The 17,731-nt window shown below is 41.9% G+C and overlaps 1 protein-coding gene across 4 annotated transcripts in view; it reads right to left on the bottom strand.

Moving 5' to 3' along the window:
- Window positions 1–2,272: 2,272 nt before the first annotated feature.
- The window catches only part of SLC25A13 (solute carrier family 25 member 13), a 169,466-nt gene continuing 154,007 nt past the window's right edge, over window positions 2,273–17,731 (bottom strand). For 3 of the 4 annotated variants that reach the window (XM_036328099.1, XM_036328102.1, XM_036328103.1), the window contains 4 exons: window positions 14,012–14,150; window positions 3,946–4,104; window positions 3,734–3,824; window positions 2,273–3,445 (listed from right to left, as the gene is read on the bottom strand). In XM_036328099.1, coding sequence (XP_036183992.1) covers window positions 3,259–3,445; window positions 3,734–3,824; window positions 3,946–4,104; window positions 14,012–14,150 — 576 coding nt within the window. In that variant the 3' untranslated portion in view covers window positions 2,273–3,258. The remainder of the gene's footprint in view (window positions 3,446–3,733; window positions 3,825–3,945; window positions 4,105–14,011; window positions 14,151–17,731) is intronic. The other variant, XM_036328101.1, reaches the window with a different exon arrangement.

The following is a 17,731-nucleotide window of genomic DNA, read 5'->3' as shown; positions in this document are numbered from 1 at the left end:
TTTTAAAAATCTTTGGAAAAATCCACATCCTGAAAGCATTTGATTCCCCTGAATTTAAAATGAGATTTTGCTCAGTGGCAAAGATACAAATTCATCCCCACAAGTATGGCTTCTGCAGTAGAAGGCACGTGACTTTGAGAGAGGGCTTATCGACAAGGTTGGTAAATGGGGCCACAGGACAGGATTCGCCAGATTCCGTTCTCGGAGATTTCCTTCCCTTTACCTGAAGGATCCCAGCGTGCCTTGCCGGATCCCTAGCTGGAAGAGGTTACAAACGTTTTCAAGCACAATTTGTTTCCGTTTTTATTCCCTGCTCGCCGAGTTATGTGCTGTTAAACATTTCCAGGAGACTGTCAAAATGTAAGCATCCTGAGGTTTACATAGGCCACACCATGAAATAACATACAAGCACAACATTTTAAACATTGTTTTCCAGCAGCAGTAAATATTTGAGCTAAGTAAAAACTGAAGCTTGAAATGCAATAAGCATTTAAATGACTCCTTTCTGGGCCAGAATTCTTCTTTTCCCCTGTGCAACCCTGGGCTGCTGGGATTAAGGCGACTCTAGGGAGCTCAGCAAATGGTTGTGGGTTATGAGGTGTAGCATGAGCTTGGCGACAGCGTGCCACCCAGCCTCAAGAAACCCAGCCACGACTGGAACCCAAGAATCAGTGTGTTCACTTTGTGGCCAGCTTCACATTTTTTCCCCTCCTTGCAAAAAAAAAAAAAAAAAAAGTGGCTACAAAAGTCAGGCCTCCCTCCCACCTCCTAAGCAACCACAGGATAGAGGAAGGGCAGAGCCAAAGGCTGCGGGGCTGGCCCCCCAGGGTGGGCAGGCAAGCATGTTGGAGTTACACATCTTCTAGCTCCTCAGCGTTTGGGAGGGAAGCGACGGGGGCTGCAGCAACAGCACTGGCGACATATTGTGCTGTCACTTCAGGAAGAAGGAAAACCCAGAACAAATTTGACGTGGTTTCCACCGCAGGGTGATTGCAGTCCTATTCAAGGATGTCATAGTCACACCACCCACTGAGCAGAACGGAGATGGAAATTAGGCCCCCTTCAAAATGTCTCAAGCCATTGGCCATCTCTGAACAGAATAAGGGGAGGATTTTAAGGAGAGACAGCTGTCTGTGGCCCTTTTTCTTTTGGCTTCCTCATACCTCTGGTTTCTCATTTACTAAAGAGAATAGTCCTCAGCGACAGGTAGGTCTAGGTGAAGCCAAGACGCTCCCCTACCCAATGCAACTGCTCTTAGAGCAGCAGGCAGGGCAACCACCATGTCTGAGATTTGGGTCAGTGCTTCTACCATGAAAATTGGATCTCCTATAAAATTTCATGCAAGTGAAGAAAAGGAATGCAGCGATTTATGGGGGCTTTTCTCCACATTCAGAAGACCCAAGCTCGAAGGCTTTGTTATTCTAACACCGCCCACATGGCTAAGGCCTCTCTGGAGTTTTGTGACTTGTCTTTGGGATTAAAATATAAACATTTATCACATCACGTTCCCAGGGGCTTGGGGAAGGAGGTTAGGAGGAGGGGTTTTTTTTGGTTTTACCAAACCCAAACCAAGGAGGGAGCCACGTATGCATGTGCACTCTTTCTGGGAGGGTAACAAAGCTTTTGTTCGCTTAAAAAAAAAAAATCAGACTTGTGGATGGCACTGACTGTTCCCAATTTTGAACAGTAACTGAATGTCAACCTATTGACCTACAGCAAGACAGAGACTGACAGTGGCTGTCTCCTACGGAGGGGAAAGTTCGAGCTGACGACCAATAGACTCATCATAGCCTCTTCAGGAGCACGCCTGTGGGAGAAAAGGAGCTCTACTTTCTGTTCAAGCTTCTTTCCCCAAACGGTTACAGCTCTGGCCAAAAATTACCAAGTGTGGGATACAGCGGTATAAGGTTTTGGTGTGAGGGAGAATGAGTCAGAGAAAATACAATTGCCATCATTTCATACCAATCTTCATGCCCAATTTCCAGTGAAACTTTATATTGCTTTAACTCCCAGGATAAGAAACTGCAGGAAGTGCTGGGGATGACCAGAACAAAAGGGTCGCTTTGCTAGGTCCCTTGCTTACGGATGGTTAAATGTGGTTTTTCTTCCTCACTGTGAAAATGGCTTGCTGAAAATGAGGATACACATTACCTTGGAAGACCAGGAGGGTACATATCCGTGCCAATATGAATAAAATCCCTCTCAAAACACATTGAATCCAATAATGGTCATTATTCACCAGGTGACATACAAAGAAAAGAAAATACTTCAATAGCTTTAAAAATAGTTTATTTCCTCCTTCAGAGACACACAAGCCTGCTGACCATTATCCAAGGCACCACAAATTAAATAAAAACTTAAGAGTACATTTGTCTTACATGATTCAAGAGTGGATTTTAAAGCAAATGGGTGCCACCTGAGCGGGGGTCGGGAGGGGATCAGGGCAGGTACCAGGAACGGGCATGCATTTTCCTAGCGTTCACTGCAACAGGCAGAGCCAGCACAGGTGCAGCCGACGAGCAGTTTTTCCAAGTTAGCAGGTCTAACACAGAAGTGTGGCGTCTCACGGTCTCTCTCCATCTACATAAGAAAATGCCATAAGGACTTCCCTAAAGTACAAGCCTTCTCACCAGTAGTCTTGGTACCAGTAACAGAATATGATTATTAAATATCTTCAATGTGGTTTTCATTACAAAAAAATAAAATAAAACATGTTTCACATAAAAGCTTTATAATATAATCCAGAGGCCAGACTTAGTGTGCGTTTAAAATCTGAAGCCAGGCGAGGCTGGCTACTTCTGACCATGTTTTCATTGCTTCCAGGGCTTTACGCTTTTCCCAAATACGCACCCAGCTTCTTACCAGTTCAAAAGCTCATGGAACACTTTGCTCTGAGCATCGTGATTGCCTTGCAGTAGCCTCTTTGGGATTATAATCCTAATCTAAGGAGAACAGCTCTAATTTCTATTCAGATTTGCTCTTTCTCCCAAATCATGTGAGTGTTGACCAAAACCTAGCAAATGTCAGGCACAAAGGTTTGTGAGCAGGAGGCCCAAAGAGGAATTATGAATAATTTTACAATGATCTGGTTAAGAAAACACAAAGAAAAGGAATGATTTTCCTCATAAAAAAAAGCCTGGACTTGAATTTAAACAAGAGATAGACGTGAAAGGAATGAAATATTGCTTCCACCCTAGATGGGGCATTCTTTACCCATGTAACAACAGAGCTATCGCAACACCCCCTGGCCGGGCATTCCTAGGGGCCTCCACTGGTAACTTCTGAGGTAGATGCTGATGGCCTGAAGAGAGGTAGGTACAGTCCGAATTTGTTTTCAATCCCTGCGAATGTGGCTACTGCCAGTCTGTAGCCCCCAAGGTGATCAGGACTGGGAGCGGGCAGCGTGATCCGGGATTTAGGAACTGCCTCGGAGCCCATGGGTTTCCTGAAAGAGAAAAGAGAGTGCAGCATCTGAGTTTTGTTTTCTTTTTTTAACTTGGCAAAAACAGCATCCAAACACTGAGCATCTGCACCATAAAGGAGTGGTGGAATTCTGGTCAGTTGTATGTTCCCCTGGGAAATAGGTCTGATCTGAAGACGTGATTTCACTACTTCCCTACATCTTCTCCATTTCAGCCCGTAGGTGGGCATACCTTTCTCCAGGATGACGGAGTATGAGAAGCAATTGAAATATAGCTTCAATTTAGCATGAATGTAGCATGATGACACTTACACTCCTCCAAAATCAACGTAGAACCAGCGCTGCAGCAATTCATATGTTAGCAAAGTCACACCAAACTGGGGTGAGGATCGAAGCACACGAGCTTAAAAAAAAAAGGGGGGGTGGCGTGGGGGGGGGGCGGGGAGGAATATCAGGTATAATTAGATTTTTAAAAAACTTTACCTGATACCAAAGGTTTAGTTCAGGACAAATTATTTCCATACCACCAGCTCCTTTCCACAGGGCTTTCGGGCCTTCCTCCTGCAGAATCTTCCGAAAGCAGTCCGTCACGCCACTGTAAGTGGTTTGGCCGGCCCTGGCGGCCACCTGTAATCGAGTCTTGATAACATCAGCAGGGGTCACTAAAGATGCCGCTGGCATACCTGCAGGAAAGACAAGGCTGTGGCAGTCTGCTCACATTCGCACTATATAAAAAATAACTGCGCTTTGAACTGCTGGCCCGTGGAAGGAAAGTTAAGAAACCGAGGAAATCAGATGCCTATTTTACTGTCCCCTCTGGGACAGACCACCCTAACCATCTTGTCTAAGGCGATGGAGGCTCCCGCACATCTATGGACACCCCTCGCCCCCACCCCCATCACCTCCACTTGTTATGCTTCTATTCTTAAATAGTTATAATGAATTATTTATCAACAACACTCCTCCCAGGGAGTGAGAGTAAACAGAGAGAGGAGAGAACGTCTGTGGCACTCTGCCCCCGCTCTCTTTTTGAAATCAGAAACTCACCAAGTTATTAGATCTGATTTTTTTCAGAGGTGAAGCTTGTTATGCGTTTCCTCTTCATGCTTTTCTGTGGCTGCTGGCAGTCACAGGAGGTGCCTTCTCGCACACAGTCAACCACCCCCCACCCTCCAAACCCTGGCCTCTCCAGTTACACCAGTAAAAGGCCTTACTAGTAGCTAAACAAACACTGTGTGCGCGCATCTGCGCTGTGTGTGTGTGTGTGTGTGTGTGTGTGTGTAAAGGTGACTAGGGAGGAGAGTTGCATAGATAACACTTTAGGATTTCTTTTTCATAGACTGACATCTCCTAGAGAAAATATCTGACAGATTTATACTGGCTGGTCATCAATGAAAAAGGAACAACAACAACAACAAAACCTTCCCCAAATTACCAATGGGAAATATTTCTACAGTCATTTTATCCAAAATGGGGCAGCCCATGTTTAGATTTTTTAAAAGCGAGACTGTGCTCAGAAGACACTGTCTCTTCTGGTTTTATTACTTTTCCATTATGAACCCACTCCAAACCAAATTGGTCAAATGCAGATGCATAAATCTCCTTTGCTTTTTTTAAGGCTTAATAATTCTGTAAGAATTTCTGTCCAAACCAACGTGGTCTGGCTCGCAGCGCCATCCCATCCTTCTAACAGACAGCTTTAAAGCTACAGTGCGCGCATGTGTCTGGGGAAACGCGCACGGGACACGTCTGCACTTTTCTTACGAAGCTGAAGCTCTTCCTCTTCCATCTGGACTGAGCTCCTCAAACTTCATCTTAGGTCCCCGTTTTTATAAAGCATATCACATATTTGCATGTGAGAAAGCTCACTTTCGATTTCAGTGCTTCACGGGATAAGTCATCCTGAATTTCCTAGGAGCTTGTTGGAATTATTTTAACTTTGAGCCAAAAGTTTATTCTCCAACATAATGGAAGGAAACAGGAAAAATGCTTAGGAACCCACGGTGTTCACACCACTGATTTTGCTTTACTTCCTGGCTTAGAAAGAGTTTAGCAAGGCTGTCTGCCGTAAACATCCAATAACATCCTCCTTACAGTGCTGGGCAGGCAGGTCAGATGTGACTGTGAAAGATGCACAAGCAATGAAATGGGGAAAGTTTCCTTCAGTTAGGGTCGTTTTCAAATAGAGTTCCTTGTTATGAAAAAAAAAAAAAAAAAAAGAGCGAGAGAAATGCATTGGGGGAGGGGGCGGGCGTGCGGTGGCAGAGGAAAGATACTCATTAGTGGAATAAAATTGCCAAAAGAAACATAAGGTGTTTAGTAAGATGTCTAGTAAACATAAGATGTTTAGTTTCATGTGTGTTTGTTGGGGGGTTGCTGGAAACACACTAGCCTGCACTAGATGCTCGGGCTCTCCATCCCCAGCTCCCATCTCTCAGATGAGGCCGCTGCCCTCAGAGAAACTGTCTCTCCATAGACAGGGGTTTTCTCTTCACCTGGAGAGCAACAGGCTGCTCCAAAACAAGGCTGGGGAAGACGAGTAGCCTGGTCTCTCCTGGCTTCTAAAAGGCTAAGGCTATCCCGATCAAGGCCAAGTGTTCTCTATTCCCAAGGATGGGGGTGGGCAAGAGGGGGCTAGACCTGGAGGCTTCAGGGATAGACAAAGGGGGAGACCTCGGGACCACCCATTACTCCTGTGACAGGAACAATTCGGGGTGCTCTCTAGCCAATAAAAAAAAAAACACCTCTCTTTAAGGGGGCCCAGCAGCTGGAGAGGAGAAGTTCATTTACAACAAAAAGGAAGCATGGCCAGCAAAAGACAACTTTGGGGCAAGTCATCCTTAATTTCCCTAACTACCCCATTAGTATCTGTAAAGGATGTACCTCTCTGTTTATGGCATTCAGAGTTTATACCTATTTGTTTTGGATCAAGGTTAAGAGTTTTAAACACTCCATTGGCAACCTTATCTAAATTACCTGCTTGTATCAGCTTCTAAGAAAAGTCTGGAGATTCTCACTTGGAATGAGAAAATACCATGTTCGTGTCATACTTTTAAGTTGGGGTTTTATAAGATAGTATTATGTTGATAATACTTAGAAGCAGTGGTTCTCAACCTTCTGGCCCTTTAAATACAGTTTCTCATGTTGTGACCCAACTATAAAATTATTTTCGTGGCTACTTCATAACTGTAATGTTGCTACTGTTATGAATCGTAATGTAAATATCTGATATGCAGGATGGTCTTAGGCGACCCCTGTGAAAGGGTCGTTCAACCGCCAAAGGGGTCGAGACCCACAGGTTGAGAACCGCTGACTTAAGAGGCGGATGTGGGTGCATTTTATCTTTTGTAAGTGCAAACATGCCTCTGTCCTTCTGAATGCTATTTTCAAACCCTGGCTTCCATTTAGTCTGACACTGATATTGCTAAACTTGCTTATTGTTGGTATCTGCCTGGTACATGGTTTTCAATTCATTCTCGTTCAATCTTTCTATGTCACTGTTTTCTCAAACTTCAGGTGACTCGATTTCTTTTCAGAACTCATCGGAAGGCATCTGTTTTGACTTAGGAGCATTGAATCCACTCCATGTGGCTATTATTGTGGTTAACAGACTTATTTCTGCCGCCCTACATTACGGCTTTTATTTTCTCTGCTTTTGTTTTGCTTTTGAACTCCACCCTTTCCTGTCCAATGTATTCAAATGCTATGTGCATTTATTGCACAGGTGTGATATTTACAATGTGTAGAAGTAGTTAGCTGGACAGCCTTCACCAGCAGGTGAGCCCTCCAGCACACTTCCACCTTTGTCCTTCCTTTGCTTTATCTGCCTCCCAAGGACTCCTCTTGTATAAAAACAAAGTGTGTGCCAAAGTGAACAGTTATTTGCACAGACTCTCAGGTTAAATTCATTTGCTGTTTCGTGTATCCCACATTTTCTTCTTTCTTAAATTCACTTTTTATTTTGACTTGGAAGCCTATGAGGGATAACCTTTGAGTCCCGACATGGAGAAACTCACTTAAGCTTGGCCCAAACGCTCGTGTGCTGGGAATGTAACCGAGGTCCGAGACATCCTCCCCTGGCATTCTGAAGCTACCCAGGACTGAAGGTGAGAAGTCCTCCCTCCCTTATTGAATTAGACCTCCTGGATTAATCCTACATATCTCTTAAACGTGCTCAAAGTTTTCATCTCTGTCTTTTTGCTCCACATTCTAGAGGGTTCTTTTTTGTTGTTCTTTTTTCCTATGAGTTTATTTTCCAGATGCCTAATTTGGTCTTTGATCAAATCCATTCTATCATTCAGACCATCTACGGATTTTTAATCTTGGCAATCCTGTTATTAGCTTTCAAGGAAGCCTCTTTACTGATCGTTCCTTTAAAATCTCTCTGAGGACCTTAATTATAGTTCTTCAAAGTTCTTCTCTGTTCCCTGAATTGCCTGTTTTCTCTCTAATTCATCTGTTTACTTGCCTTACAGCTCAGTCTTGTCTGAGGACCTCTGTCTGTCTATTGATATTCAAGTTCAAAGGACAGGCTGATTAGTGCTGTGGAGGCTTCTACCAGTGTCACCCTAGGACAGTGTCACCCACAGGCCTCTCTCCTGAATGGGAGGATGGTCTATGGGTTTTGAGACACAGGCCTGTTAACTGGATGCAAGGGGCTGTTAGCTGCAGAGTGGAGAACTTCCAAATCAGCTGAAGTACAAAGCACTTCACTCTGGAAGTAGAGGGAATTATTTTACACCCCTATGGGGAAGAGTGGCCATTATCACCCCCCTCCCCCCCTAATCTGTGGTAAAGGCCTAAAATTATCTTAAACCTTGGTTTCTTTCAATCCCCCTCCTTGCAAGTGTTGCCTGAAGCTCCAAATAAAAAGGGGGTGGGGGGGAGGGGGGAGGGGGACTACGCCTAACCTTCAGGCAGGAAATGAAATTCTTTAACCCTTGCCATGATTTACCCTGAAACCTCCACCCCCACACTCCAGACATTGTATTGTTCACTCAGAGGTCAAAATTCTCTGGATCTGCTTTTACTACAAGTAGTTTTTCTTACCAGTGTTTTGCTCTGTGGCATCTTTCAGTCCAATTTCAGAGTCACTATGGGTCCGTTTCCCGCCTTTTAAGGGCTGCTGCTGACATTTTCTAGTGTCAGTGAGGAGTTTTGAAAATGTATTTTTTTACATTTTAAGGTATTTGGGAGGAGGAAAGACAGATGAATATGCTCAGTTCATTACCTTGATCTAATCTCTCCACTACATTAAAAAAAATAACCTAAGAATTGCTTTTAAATTATTTTTCCCTTTTTTAATTGAATTTATTGAATGGCATTGGTTGATAAACCTATATAGGTTTCAGGTGTACAATTCTATAATATGTCATCTGTATACTATATTGTGTGTTCACTGCCTGAAGTCAAATCTCTTTCCATCACCATTTATCCCCCCTTTACCCTCTTCTACCTCCACCCACCCCCATTTTTCTCTGGTAGTCACCATACTGTTGTCTCTGTCTATGAGGGTCTTTTTTTTCCTTTTCGTTAGTTTAATACCTTCAACTTTTTCACACTGCCCCGAAAACCCCCTCTCTTCTGACAGCTGTCAGTCTGTTCTCTATCTATGAGTCTGTTTCCATTTTGTTTGTTAGTTCATTTTGTTCAATAGATTCCACATATGAGTGAATTCATATGGTACTTGTCTTTCTCTGACTGGCTTTCTTCATTTAGTATAATGCTCTCCAGGTCCATTCATGATGTTAGAAAAGGCGATTTTTTCCTTCTTTTTAATGGTTGAGTATAAATATTCCACAAATTTTTTTATCCACTCGTCCACTGATGAACACTTGGGTTGCTGCTCCCAAATCTTGACTATTGTAAATAATGCTGTAATGAACATGCATAACTCCTTTCGAATCAGTGTTTTGGGTTTCCTGGGGTACATTCCCAGAAGTGGAATCACTGGGTCATAAGGCAATTACATTTTTACTTTTTTGAGGTAACTCTTTTCACAGTGGCTGCATCAATTTGCATTCCCAATAGTGTACAAAGGTTCCCTTTCCTCCGCATCCTTGCCAGCACTTGTTTGTTGATATGGATGATAGCAATTCTGACAGGAGTGAGATGATATCTCATTGTGGTTTTAATTTGCATTTCCCTGGTGATTGAGCATCTTTTCATATGTTCATTGGCGATCTGTATGTCCTCTTTGGAGAACTGACAATTCAGGTCCTTTGTGCATTTTTTAATTGGATTGGGGTTTTTTTATGAGTTTTATAAGTTCTTTATAAATTGTGGATATTAACTGCTTATCAGATGTATTATTGGCAAATTGTTCTCCCATTAAGTGGGTTTTCTTTTCATTTTGTTGATGGTTTCCTTTGCTGTGCAAGAACTTTTCAGTTTGATGTAGTCCCATCTGTTTGTTCCTTTGTTTCTCTTGCCCAAGGCGATATAAAAAAATATTGCTATGAGAAATGTCTGAGCTTTTAATGGCTATGTTTTCTTCTAGGATTTTTATGGTTTAGAGTCTAACACTTAAGTCTTTAATCCATTTTATTCTTTTGTATGATGTAAGAAGGCGGTCTAGTTTCATTTTTTGCATGTATCTGTCCAATTTTCCCAATACCATTTATTGAATAGACTATCTTTACCCCAGTGAATGTTTTTGCCTTCCTTGTCAAATATTAATCAACCATAAAGGCATGGGTTTATCTCTGGGCTCTCTATTCTGTTCTATTGATCTATGTGTCTGTCTTTATGCTATACTATGCTGTTTTGATTACTATGCCTTATAGTCAACTCTGATATCAGGTAGTGTGATTCTTTCAAGTTTGTTTTTCTTTCTCAATATGCTGTGGCTATTTGATGTCTTGTGGGATTCCATATAAAATTTTGGAATATTTGTTCTAGTTCTGTGAAATGTGCCATTGGTATCTTCATAGGAATTGTATTGAATCTATAAATTAGTTTGGGAAGGATGGACATTTGAACATAAACACGGTATATACTTCCACTTATTTGTATTGTTTTCAATGACATATAGTTTTCTGAGTAGAGGTTTTTTACATCCTTTATTAAATTTATTCCTAGGCATTTTATTTTTTGGATGCAATTATGAACATGTTATTTAGCCTCCATATCTTTGTGTGTTTTTTGGTATGTGATTTATTTCTAGTTTCATACCATTGTGGTCAGAGAAGATGCTTGATATGATTTCAGTTTTCTTACATTTACTGAGATTTGTTTTGTGATCTAACATGTAGTCTATCCTAGAAAATGTTCCATGTGCACTTGAAAAGAATATATATTCTGAAAATATAAACTAAATCCATTTGATTTAGTGTGTCATTTAAGGCCGCCATTTCCTTGTTGATTTTCTGTCTGGAAGATCTATCCAATGATGTCAATGGGGTGTCAAAATCCCCTACTTACTCTATTGCTGTCAATTTTTCCCTTTATGTCCATCAAGATTTGCTTTATATATTTAGTGCTCCTATTTGAGTGCATAAATGTTTATGAGGACTATATCCTCTTGTTGTATTGCTCCCTTTATCATTATGTAGTGTTATTTGTCTCTTACTAGAGGCTTTGTTTTCAAATCTGTTTTGTCAGATGTAAGTATTGCTATCCTAGTTGTTTTTCCCATTTGCATGAAATATCGTTTTCCATCCTTTTACTTTTAGTCCATGTATATCTTTCATTCTGATGTGGGTCTCTTGTAGACATCATACATGTGTGTCTTGGTTTCTTATCCATTCAGCTACCCTGTCTTTTGATTTGAGCATTTAAGTCACTTACATTTAAAGTGATTACTGATAGATGCATATTTACTACTATTTTAATCTTTAACTATGTTCCTCTGTTAAAGAAGACCCTTTGACATTTCTTGTCATATTGGTTTGGGGGTAACTAACTTTTTTGTTTTTTCTTGCCAGGGAAGCTCTTTATTTCTCCTTCAATTTTACACAACTTTGCTGGGTGGAGTAGTCTTGGTTGTGGGTTCTTGCTTTTCATCACTTTGAATGTTTTATGCCAATCTCTTCTGGCTTGAAATGTTACTGTTTAGAAACCTGCTGACAGTCTTCTGGAAGCTCCCTTGTAGGTAACTAACTGTCTTCTCTTGCTGTTTTTAAGATTCTCTCTTTGTCTTTAAACTATGCCATTTTAATTAAGATGTGTCTTGGTATGGGTCTCTTTGGGTTCATCTTTTTTGGGGACTCTACACTTCCTGGACTTGTGTGTCTTTTTCTTTTACAAGGTAAGGGAAGTTTTCGATCATTTCTTTTCAAATAGTTTCTCAATTCCTTGCTCTCCCTCTCCTCCTTGTGGTACCCCTATGATGTAGACGTTGTTTCGCTTCATGTTGTCCCAAAGGTCCCTAAACTATCCTCATTTAAAAATTATTTTTTTCTTTTTTGACTCTGATTGGGTATTTCTTTGTACCTTATCTTCCAAATTGTTGATTCTAAGTGAACTGGAATATGAACCTGGGTAGTCTGACACCATGATCCATGCCATGAATCACTTTACTGTGATGGCTAACAATGCTTCAGAAATGATATTAAGTGAAAACCACATATTTACACAGTGTGATCAAAACTCCGTTAAAAACCATGCATGGGGGAGAAAATTAACAAAAATGTTAAATAGTGATTATAGCGTTGTGGAAAAATGGATATTTTATTTAACCTTTATGTTATTTTCATAATCATAAAAAAAAAAAAACCTTAAAAGAGAAAGAAATCAACTACTAATTTCTATAGCTTGGTTGTATGGGGTTTTAGAAAACACTACCCAGAGATGAAATCATGTCTGAGTAGCTATCTTCTGCAAGGGAAGAATTAAAGAGGATTTTAAAAATATATACATTTTATTGATTTTTTACAGAGAGGAAGGGAAAGGGATAGAGAGTTAGAAATATTGATGAGAGAGAAACATCGATCAGCTGCCTCCTGCACACTCCCTACTGGGAATGTGCCCACAACCAAGGTACATGCCCTTGACCGGAATCAAACCTGGGACCCTTGAGTCCGCAGGCCAACGCTCTATCCACTGAGCCAAACCAGTTAGGGCTAAAGGGGATATTTTTGTGGTATGAAAAAAAACAAAGTCCTAGACTTTGATCTGAGCTTAAATTCTTCTGATTTCACAACTGATTTCTGGAGTTATTTATAGACAGATTCTTTTGGATTCAATATACAATTGGCTAACAATTATTGAGTATTTATTATATGCGAGGCACGTGGTTGCTCTCACTTGCGCCTCACAACCACACCTCCTAGTCGGTAATTATCTCCATTTATAGCCAAGGAAACCAAAGCTTAGGGGAGGTTAAAATGACTTGGCCAAGGTCACCCACTAAGTGGTATGTTAGTTCTCCCCATTCGGTGTTCAACCTTATTTCAAGTAAGTAATTTAAAACAAACTGTATGATAACCTTTGGCTCAAAAAATATTATCATTTATATATATGTAAATGATACCTAAAGGACACAGTGAGTCAATGGCAAGATGGGATTAAACGTGGTGTTTTATATTCTTGTCTTGAAATCATGATTTCCTGAAACAAGTAGAGTGATCTCATTGCTACTTTTACACTAGGGTTCCGGGCAGCCAGGAAGGATCAATCCTGCCTCATATGCCAATATCACTGCCTTTGAAGAAAAAGAATTAATTAAGAATTAAAGAGCAGCTACCTAGGTTCCTTCCTCCAGGGGCTCCCCAGGCTACAGGCAGGACAAGGAGCTCACAAAACAGCAAGCAACTTCTCAAAGCAGGGGGTTGTTCTCAGAGACTTAAGCCACATATCTGATGAGAACACCACCTGTATCAAAACTGTTGGGACCCAGGCATCACAGGACTGCCTTAGGGTTTGTTAATTCATTAAATGTTTGTCAACACCTGGAGAGCTAATCCAGATTGTTCCGGCCTTTAGGGTCTCTGCACCAGGAGTAGCATCAAAGAACACACTGATCCCTGCTGTGGCTATAATCAAATTTCCTCTAGGGATTTACATGGCGATGGAGAAACCAACCTCCACATCTATTGCTCTTCTATTGATATTTTCACTGTAGCCCTGAAAAAAGATGACAGTCATTTCTCTCTGAGATTCAAAACACACACACCCCCAGATCCTCTGACCTTATACAGCGAGGAGGAAGCAGGAATCTAACAGCACCAAGTTGTACTACATTTCTTTTCTCTAAATGATAATACTATTGCTTCAATTCTGGACAAGCTGTCATACATGCTTGTGCTTAGATACCACTAAAGCACAATTATTACATTTTTTTTTAAACTTCCGACTTAGTTCTCATTCTTATGCTATGAAGGGAAACTAAATGGAACGTGAACTGGAATCCAATAATATCACGAAACACACCCATTTTTAATGAGCCTTTTCTGGAGTTAAGAAATTAACTTGTCTAACAGTTTAATCTGCCAGAAGTAAGGTTCATTTCCTTCCCTTTCTTTTCAGTAGCTCTTCAAAGCAACATATATAGCCAGCCAAGTCCTGTGTGCCCAGTCAACAGCTAGAAGCAAAGTTCCAGTGTAGTGGTTCCGGTGTGGGTGGGAACGGAGCTCTCCGAGGGGTACTCACCAGCTATGGCACCAGCCAAGAGCAGGCTTCCAGGGCTAACCTGCCCATCTTCGTTTGCAAAGGAAGCCTTCACGTGAGCGTAGCACGGGAAATAGATGGCTGAGAAAGGAATGTCCCGCAGAAAGCATGCTTTGGCACCCTGTCCATTGGAAAAGGAAGAAAAACCACATGAAACACATATCCCATTGAGAAGATCAAGCTTCTCTGGAACTTATCTTGGAACAAAATATTCCCTGAGAAGACTGAATTGTACTCACAAGTTGAAAAGGTAACAGAAAAAAAAAAAAGTATTGCCCAAATTCTGCAAGTAATAAATCTAAATTTTCTTTTTAAAAAATAAAACGAATTTTATTGAGGAAGAAGGGGTAGTTCTAGCTTTTTCTAATAGTAAGATTTATATTCAAGTGATTTTGGGACTTTGTCTGTGACAACCTTTCCCTACTGATGGCAGGTCACTGGCATTTCAAGGAGGTTTTGTTCTCAGAAGATGGGCAGCAATAGCCAAGATGCCTCTTTGTTCATATACCAGGAAGTAGAACAATTAGATAGGTGGCAAGGGAAGGGGCTTATTTTTTGTATTGTTTGAGACTCTGATGAAAGTGTTGGACTCCTTCCCAGAAAAAATTACACATATGTAAAAAATTATATACTTTTTCAATGGGTTCATGGATCCCCTAATCTACTCACATACTTACCCCTACCCTCCAGGATTTATGAAACATTGACAAATGCTTTAAAATATTTACAATAATTCCTACACATTTAATACCTGTGTGTAGAGCAATTAACAACTAGAACAAAGTCTTCACCAAATAATTTTTGGTGTCAAAATGGTGACATGGGGAGGCCTTGAGAATAGATACGTGCCCAGTTAGATAATGAAACAGTTAATCGTCTAATGAAAACCATAAGATGTATACTGTGTTTAGGTAGGCTAAATGGAAAGGAAGTCACCCTTTTGCAACACTTCATGATTTAATAGCATTTCTTTTACAGATTTTGTAAAACCTAAAGCTTTCCACCAAATTTAGAGATTCTTTAAAGAAAATAATGACTCCATCCAAATTCATCAGATGCAGTTAAGCCCAGTGACATTTACTGAGGCCCAAGGATGTTGGATCTTGGGTATTTTGGGGCGGATGGTGGTCTCCAATCTGTCAAACTTCCTTAACACAGCGCATTCATTACTGCAGCTTTGTTTCTCTGACCCACATTACACCCCTGACTCAAACTGAGCTCGTGGGTAACAAAACCCTTCGTCTTTTTGCAGAGGAACGGCTATTGACCCAGGGCTCCTGTAACCTAATTAGTTGCCTTAAACAACAGAAGTAGCACTTCATGTTTAATCCTATTAAACTTCCTCCTGCTTTGGCCCATCCTTCCAACCAGAATGAATGCTCAGAATCTGGACCTTGTCATGTTGCTTATTTCTCAGCCAACTCACTCATAGATGGGGTTCAGATGCCTCTGTCCCCTTGGAGCAGACATTTCAAGAAAAGAATACACACCATGTTCTGCCAATCAGCCCACACCTTTCTATCGTCTACCCCCAAACTGTTAAATGCCTAAGTGAGAAGAGGAGCAATATCAACCACCATTCATTCCATAGTTGGGACCATGCTTCTGTGGTTCTGAGGTATGCCTTTTCTTCATGGTTGTTTTTCTTTTTGTTTTTGTTGTGGGGGAGTATGGTCTAACATCTCCTTCATTCGTCAGCCACCTTTGGTCTTGGCTGTCCTACAGATTAGGCCTGGTATCCTCACCCTCTCAAAGCTTTGTAATGCTGCCATTTTCCCATTTTCCTCTCCTTGGTCAGCTTGATTCCTTTCAGTGGAAAGCTATTCAATGACCCATTCACCTGATTAATCAAGGGACCTATCACTCTGCATCTTCTTGGACGATTTTTAAGCTGGGAACAGCAACCTCTTAAATACCAGCTCTTCATTCATTTAAACGCAAATGCCACCCTTTCCCACTGAGGATCTTTTATCTAGAAGGTAGACAGGGAGTGGATTCCATGTGGCTCCACGCTGTCCATACTTCATCAGTGCTGTTCCGGGCTTTCTTCTCGCTCTTACACCCGCCTCGGTCAGCCTGGCCTGTTTCAGGGTGTGAGCAACTAGGAGCCAGGAACTGCTGTCTGATTTAACTTAGAAAACAGCAAAATCTTTGGCTGTCAGTTGGGGCCTAAGACACGTTCCTGGTGACACTGAGTTAGCTTTGCCAAGTCACACAGAGAAAACCACAACTAAAAAGAGAAACGCGAGGCTTTGGGCTACGTTGTCAGATTTCTGCAAGGACAACGAACTCATTTCTTGGAAACTATACTAGAGACCAAAACCAAGCCTTTTGTTTTTCAAACAAAGATATGTAATTTGCTATGGATACAACAGAGCTGAGGAGGAAGTCATGGATAATTCTGAACTGGAATGGTAACGAGAGAGATGAGAGAGAGAGAGAGAGAGAGAGAGAGAGAGAGAGAGAGAGAGAGAGAGAGAGAGAGAGAGAGAAAGAGTGATCAGCCCCTCTTACGCTATATGGCTTCATGCTATCAGAAGGCCCGAGGAGATGTGATCTGAAATCGCCCTGGGACACAGGAAGGGTAAGGCCCCGGGAAGAAGCGATGGGTTTTCCCCAGAAGGAGCTCTCTCTGCTGGAATCAGGATAACCACCAGGTCCCAGTGCGAAAACAAGCGCCTCGTAATGGGTGTGAGGTGCTTGAAGAGATGTTTGAAAACAGCCCCAGATGACTGAGAAGAAAAATGGCTTAATCAAAACACAAACAAACAAACAAACACAAAAAGAACAAATCTAAGGAAAAATGGATAGGACTATGTTGCATTTTTCCTACCAGGGATCAGACAGTGCATAATAAAAAACAAGTAGTTTGTGCGCACTGGAGCAAATGTCAGACTATGTAAGAGGTCTTAGGTTTCTGAAAATGTGAAGAAAAGGCAACGCCAAGGAAGAAAGATACCGTGTGCAGCAGCCTCCATCTCCGCTCTACAGAAGCAGGACAGCCTTGCCAGTGAGTTAAAACATTTAAAACCTCGCTGGACGGAGCGGCTCAGTGGTTGAGCGTTGACCTATGAACCAGGCCAGGGTAGCAGGTTCTATCCCTAGCAGGAGGCAGGAGGCAGCCAATCAATGATTCTCTCTCATCACTGATGTTTCTGTCTCTCTCCCTCTTCCTTCCTCTCTGAAAGCAATAAAAATATACTATAAAAAACCCCCACCAAAACTCAACATTTAAAAACTCAAATTTCTACTGATTGAGGCATGAAGAACACCCCTCTATTCTGTCGCTGGGTATCTGGAGATGAGCATCAGGAGAAATCAAGCTCTGAACCTTCCTCATTTGTCACAAATACTAAAGGCTGCCTTTTTCCGGGGGTCCGGGAGAGGTTTAGGAATAAAGGAGGCGATGACTGTGTTAGCCCCTGTAAAGTGCCCACTGCAGTACACATGTAAAGGGCAATGGAGGGGGTGGGGAGGAGGGGGCCCTTTTCCCTGCCTCAGGTGCTGCATCCCCCACAGCCAAGCACCTGCTCAGACTCCTCCAGGCAGCAAATCACTGGCCTGAACAGGAGGTGCCCCCAGCCTCCCCCTCCCCAGGCACGAGAGCCCAGTTCCCAAGGAAAGCTAACTCTGCAGAAGGTTGGAGAAAGAGTCACAGACTTCTTAAATTCCCCGGGCCTCCTCTCCTCACCACTTCCTTCA

Source organism: Myotis myotis, unplaced genomic scaffold (genome assembly GCF_014108235.1).
Source record: "Myotis myotis isolate mMyoMyo1 unplaced genomic scaffold, mMyoMyo1.p scaffold_m19_p_11, whole genome shotgun sequence".
Classification (NCBI taxonomy): domain Eukaryota; kingdom Metazoa; phylum Chordata; class Mammalia; order Chiroptera; family Vespertilionidae; genus Myotis; species Myotis myotis.
This window is presented reverse-complemented; position numbering and strand designations above follow the sequence as displayed.